This window comes from Macadamia integrifolia, unplaced genomic scaffold (assembly GCF_013358625.1).
Source record: "Macadamia integrifolia cultivar HAES 741 unplaced genomic scaffold, SCU_Mint_v3 scaffold2054, whole genome shotgun sequence".
In the NCBI taxonomy this organism is placed as follows: Eukaryota; Viridiplantae; Streptophyta; class Magnoliopsida; order Proteales; family Proteaceae; genus Macadamia; species Macadamia integrifolia.
The window spans coordinates 92,257-98,678 of NW_024868484.1; the positions used below are offsets into that span (position 1 = coordinate 92,257).

The 6,422-nt window shown below is 36.8% G+C and overlaps 1 protein-coding gene across 1 annotated transcript; it reads left to right on the forward strand.

The window, feature by feature from the left end:
• Positions 1-3,563: 3,563 nt before the first annotated feature.
• LOC122065579 (probable serine/threonine-protein kinase PBL3) lies at positions 3,564-5,523 on the forward strand (the record flags this gene model as incomplete). The annotated part of the gene is given in 3 exon segments (XM_042629398.1): positions 3,564-3,890; positions 5,057-5,397; positions 5,482-5,523. Coding segments are annotated over 3 exon segments (447 nt in total), but the record flags the coding sequence as incomplete, so codon positions are not given.
• Between the last annotated feature and the right edge of the window lie 899 nt (positions 5,524-6,422).

Sequence of the window (6,422 nt, forward strand, 5' to 3'; positions counted from 1 at the left end):
TTATGTGCACCTCGACTAATCCTCGGGGAGACTAGTACAACAACCATGATCTCCACTTAAATCACAGATGCACAAATGGAGAATCCAACTTGAGACCGTGGGCTAAGAAAACACACACACACACACACACACTCACACAATGCGTACGACAATGTTCGATCCCACGACCTCCTCCTCTGGGTGCCGACTCCACAAGCCGAAGCTACCACCACTAGGCAATCCTAGTGTTCATCTTCTTCTTCTTCTTGCAATTAGTATAGCAGTGACTCTTTGTCTTAGACAAAGTTGTAGTGGCTGAAAGTGTCCCTTCTTCCTCTTCTCACAACATTATAGTAGGTTAGTTTTCCATTTCCTACAACGTTGCACTTGTTTGATTTTCAATCTCCAATAACATTGCAGTTTTTTGTATGAGTTTTCTTATCTTTCTGATGTGTATGTGTTTTTTCTTGAAATGGAACTTGGAAATTATTGTTGTTTATCTATGGATATAATGTTGGGACTCATCCAATCTGCCACATTACAGATAATCGGGTGTTTGAGACAAATCTTAATGGGTTGTTGATCTAGGGACCTTTGCCATTGTTTATTGCTTGTTCCCTAATGGGAACTAGAACCGAATTAGAATCGGATAGGTCGGGTACGAGTACCAATTTTTAGAACGAAGAGGGGACGTGGTTTGATTTAGGATCACACTGATAGTCCTTGGAATCGAAATCAGAATCGAACCGAATACCTAGTTCTAGACCGATTGATACCTTTGCCTGTGCCTTACCTGTGTCTGATTCAACGTTGCATCTTATTTGTGATTGTAGAACCGTCCTTAGCCCTTTATCAAGTGCCATGCGTTCATTAGTAGAAGAAGTTAATTGACTCTACTCAATCTTGCGTTTCACTAGTGGAAGAATATTGGAAATAGAAGAGGCAAAGGCAAATCCTAAAATAGCGAACATAAGAAAGAGGATCCCACATGTTGGTTACCAGATATTTGTCATGGATTTGCAGAAGATTTCAGTTTTGCTCAAGTACTCGAGAAGTGGCGAAGGTGGGATTATAGAAATATTAAACGCACCATCCCTCGAATGATGGCACCACTATCATCATGTCCACATCCAGCAAAGACGAAGATGAAGATGGCGATGGTTCCTTCTTCGACATGGAATTTTTTGGGATTCCATATGAAAGGCAAAAATAATAATCTCATATAGGAGGTTTGATATGGAGATTTAGAGGTACTTAGACATCTTCTTCTTAAAGGTTAACTTTTGAGAATAAATTATATCTAAATCCTTAATGATATCAAAATCAAAGTGGGGCGACCTCAGACTCCTGTGTGGAGAAACAAAAGATCCATTCGTATAAGAGAATTTGAATAAATGGAGGGTAAGTACAGAGAGTGGTAGGAGCAATACATCAATCATTGCGGAGTTGATTTCTATGTTCTAATTATGTTAGTTGTTTTTTAATTATAAATTAATCACTATAATATCATTATATATATATATATATATGTTTATATGCTATCCTATCAATTTACTGTTAAGACGTGAATAAAAAAATTGTTTTAAATAAATAATATTTTACTTCTATAATAGTGAAGTCATAGAAAAATTGACTAGCTTTAAACCACACCATAGATCGTGCAACAATTTTTTTTTTTTTTATGTTAGAATTCAATTCATAATTGATGATGTTCTTTTGTGGAATATGTGTGAAGAGAACGACGAAGGGACTTATTTAAGGAGATTGATGCCTTTTAGGATTTGCAACTTATTTATTATATTTTCCTGTAAAAATAATAAATTGACAAAAAAATTAGGTTATATTTGTTCTAAAATAAAATAACAGAGATGCTTGAAGAATTATTAGATTACATGATAATTTATTTTGGAATTTGGGTTGTGTTTGATAGTATAATCTGTTAAGAATTCTTGACCCGTTTTGAAGATCGATCAGCTCCGACATATTTTGGTGATGACTCGAATGAGAAGTTTTATGAGATACCAGATCGACTGTGACCCGATGGGTCAACCCGTGACTTCTGAAAAATATGTTCAACATAGAGTCTCGTGTATCGAATACGTCCTTTTTATAGATATATTGAACAAAAAATTTCTAGCTAATTGTAGAGGATGTTTTCAATATTGTACATCAAAACAAGCAAAAATTTAATAGATGATGTTGCTAGCGCTAATAATAAAGAAATGTTGAAATACGTAACTGTGAAATAAAGCTTTTACATCCATTAGAGGATGAAACTTCTGAAAAATAATTGAAAAAAAGTGCATAATTGAAAATATACACGATAACGTTATGGGATTGAATTTGAATATGAAATTCGATGAGTGTCTTATCCAAACCATTACTTAATAATCAATAATAAGGAATTGAAGATCCCCCTTGCACAACTAGATGTATTCCCTCCTCGGTAACAATCCAATTGAAACTTTTAATACTCTTTCAATGCTGTAATAATACAAGATGAGTTGAAATGATTATTTTACCAAGAAAATAAAATGATTAACTTGTTTCTCTAGTCCATTAATTTGAAGGAGGGAGAGACTTTGTAAATTATGTTTAGGGGAAAATGAATCACAACCAGTTACCATCAAGTGTCTTCTAGCACTCTCTTTCTTCCTTTACATGTGGGTCCTTTGTATTTGGAAACTATTACACTCACATACAAAGCATATGTATACCTTGCTCATTCTTTTAGCATCGAGGATGCTAGTCCACACATTAGGAAGATCTAAGATCGCATTTGTTGAGGTAATTGACAATCTTGATTAAAACCGGATTGGAACGATTCTCCTTCAGCCGTGGTCAAGGGAGAATGGAGATTGAGTCATTCAAATCAATATCAATCCCTCTCAAGACGTTTATAATCATTAATCAGGGTTTTAACCATCAATATTGGATCGGCTTTAACCAATAATGATACCTGCCCGATATGGATTAGTTATTAGAATAGGATCAAAAGTAAAATTGTCAGAAAATTTTATTTGTTAATAAAAAATAGGGATAAAACCGACTGATACAGGTCTAGATGGACTGATCCGAATCGAGATCAATCAATATCAGCATAGACCAATACCTATCTGATTCCTTCCTCCAAATCCAATTGGTCGGGTTAATTGAGATCTGACTATCTGAGGGTTAAAAAAAAAAAAAAAAATTCATTGTCATTTAACGTTCGGTCTTGGGAATCATCAACAACAATGCCCAATTTTTCGGGTAGGTCTTGATTAAGTTGGTCAGATGTGACACGTGGGTCAAAGGGTTGGAATTTAATTAATTTTTTTCCTCTTCTAATGATAGTGATGCCTTTGTGTAGAGCATACGGCAAAACGCGCGCCAGTGACGCGACACGACCGCTGTTCAAAGTCCACGCTCCACCGCCAGGTTCTTGCCCAAGCAGTTTCCGGCGACAAAGGGGGTGGGTTCCGAGGGTAGTTTGGTAATTGTGGGTATGAACTTTGGACACTCCAAGGCGGCAGCAGACCCAACAGTCACGCGCGCTATCTAATAAGTATCAACAAATCTACACACTCTCGAGAGTCGGAGAGACGTCTCACACGCTTGTCGTTTATACAGAATTACGGAGTTTTCGTCTCTGCTTCCTTCCTCCACTGCTTTTCTCTACAGTGTTTTGGTTCTTTCGGTAATCGTCGTTTTTCGATTCGTTCTTCTCTTAAACCAGCTGAGATCCAGAGAAGGAGAAGAAGCTAAGTCTGAATTTTTTTGTCCTCTCCTAATCTGGAGTCTGGACTTTAAGAAATGATATAGTGGCCTGTTGATCGTTTCAATTGCTTTGAGGCTTTGGGCATCCATGGGGAATTGCTTGGATGCTTCCGCCAAAGTAGACAGCAATCACACTGCTCATAATTCTTCTGGTAACGTTTCTATTTTTGTATACCTTTTCTTCCTTCTTCATGATCCTAGCTTGTTTCTTTTGGCTTTAGTTTATTGAAGTGATGCAGTTTCATTAATTCTTGCTCTTTTTGAGCTGGAATTTCAGTCATAGAGTACTACCTTCGGGGTGAAATGCTTCTATACTTGTTCCTTTTTGTTTTCCCTCACCCCTTTTTACTCTATTCTTGTTTGAAAATTGAAAATCAGCTTCTTACTGGTTCTGTTTGCGCTTGCAAGGCGGACTTTTTGATGGACCCGTAATGGAATTTTTATTACTGGTTTTGTTTTTACAATTCTGTTGGCTTTGGTTGTGTTTTTTTAGGCTTTCAAAGTGACAAAGTGCAATGAATTCTTTTGGCGGGTTTAAGGTTTTTGTCTCCTTACTATGAACTTAGTTTGGGATATAAGTGTGGACTTAATTTTTGGGAGACTACAGAGCAGTCCTTGTTTATTTTACTTATGTTTGGCGTTTAATAATTTAAGGGGAATGGTCATCAGGGACAAATTTAGAAGTAAATGGTTGTATTTATTTAATCATTTTCCTTTTATTGTTTTTAATGAAGTTTTGGATTATCTCATGATGTCCATCGATTCAAGGGGTTTCTTTTTTTAAACTTTTGGAAATAAGTGAAGTTAGAAATTATATTTGTTGGATAGTATTTCGAGTTCTTTCATAATATTGTATATGAAATGAGATTTGAGACTTTGGGATCTAACTACTATGTTTCACGGAAGATTTTTTTTTTTTAACCTAAAAAAGTGTAACCAATTAAAGCATTTTTCATGGCTGATAAGCTCTGGAGTGTGCATGGTGTTCATGGGATGGACAGTAAATGGCAGGTCTCTGGACCAAAATCAAGATCTAACTCATATTTTTTTAATCCTAGGAAATGAACACAGTAATTATATTTTGGACTTATCTTATCATTCACATGAATGCCTTAAATTGAGGAACCAAAGATAAATAGGATGGACATTGCCTATAATTCTAAAGTAATTGGGAATTATCCTCTTCATTACTCAAAATATCCTTTAGAAGGGACCCAGATGAGGTTAATTCTTTAACTTGTGTTCGTATTCTTGGAAATCATCTAGTTCTTTTTGTTAGATCGCAGTTCTGATGCTGCTTTTTTCTTTTGATCTTCAGGCAACTCAAAAGCTACAAGTAAAAGTACCTTATCTTCAGCAGTTTCCAACCTGACTATCCCATCTTATAGTGAAAAGAGTACCTCTGGAAGTCTTCCCACCCCCAAGTCTGAAGGTGAGATATTGTCATCGTCAAATTTGAAAGCATTCTCTTTTAGTGAGCTGAAGAATGCCACTAGAAACTTTCGTCCTGACAGTCTTCTTGGAGAGGGAGGATTTGGCTATGTTTTTAAAGGATGGATTGATAACCAAACCCTTGCTGCTGCAAGGCCTGGATCTGGAATGGTTGTTGCTGTCAAGAAGCTTAAGCCAGAAGGTTTCCAAGGCCACAAGGAGTGGTTGGTAGGCCCCCACCCCCAACTTGAATGTCTTGCTTTCTGTTTTTCCCATCATCCCTTTACTGATTGGCAAACTGATTGCTTGCAGACAGAAGTTAATTATCTTGGCCAACTTCATCATCGAAATTTGGTTAAACTTATTGGTTTTTGCTTGGAGGGGGAGAATCGGCTCTTAGTATACGAGTTCATGCCAAAAGGCAGCTTGGAGAATCATCTATTTAGACGTAAGTAAATTCCATCCTGCAAATTCTTTAGTGAATGTGCTTGAGGCTCAGCTTAGATAGTGTTGTGATACCTGGGCATGAATGGAATTTCATCCTCCATCTTGGTGCTTCAATTTCCATATCCAATAGGAACTGAGATCTCCACCGAAAGTTGTGGAGTGTGATATCTATTTATATTCAGGAAAGATGTCTTAATGAAACCCTAATCTTTAAGCTGGATTACTCATCATTACCAAATTAAGTAATATTTACTAATTCCCTTCTGTTAAGACTCACAATCCAAACTGAATCAAATTGTCCTTGTCATCTGCATTTCCTCTCTATTTAAAGCTAGGTATTCTGTTGTCTCATAGGCACTCATATCCTTCCATACCACCTCAGTCTTCACCTTGCCATTTAGTACCCTAAACTTGCATCATATAATCTCACTGGTGTATCAGATCACCTTCATTGCATATGTCTAAACCATCTTGATCCACTTAGTCTCAGACTCTCAGGTGGTGCTACTCTTAAGTTCTCTTCAGTGGAATAATTTCTGATAGTATGCTTTCTAGTCTTGCAACTTATCCATCTCAAACCACACTTAATTTATGTACTCGTAGTTTCTTTATTCCTGAACTTTCAGCTCTCATCTCTGTTTGCCGTTGTATAAAATTTACCTTTTGGGTTTAATGGGAAATGTCAATCATTTCATGATCCATGTTTAAAAGGTTTGGCCAAGATTTCAAAATGCTGGCTGCAAGATAGATGTATCCTTTTCCTCCACAGCTACTGCACCTTTTTCTCCCAACACCCCCCCCCCCCC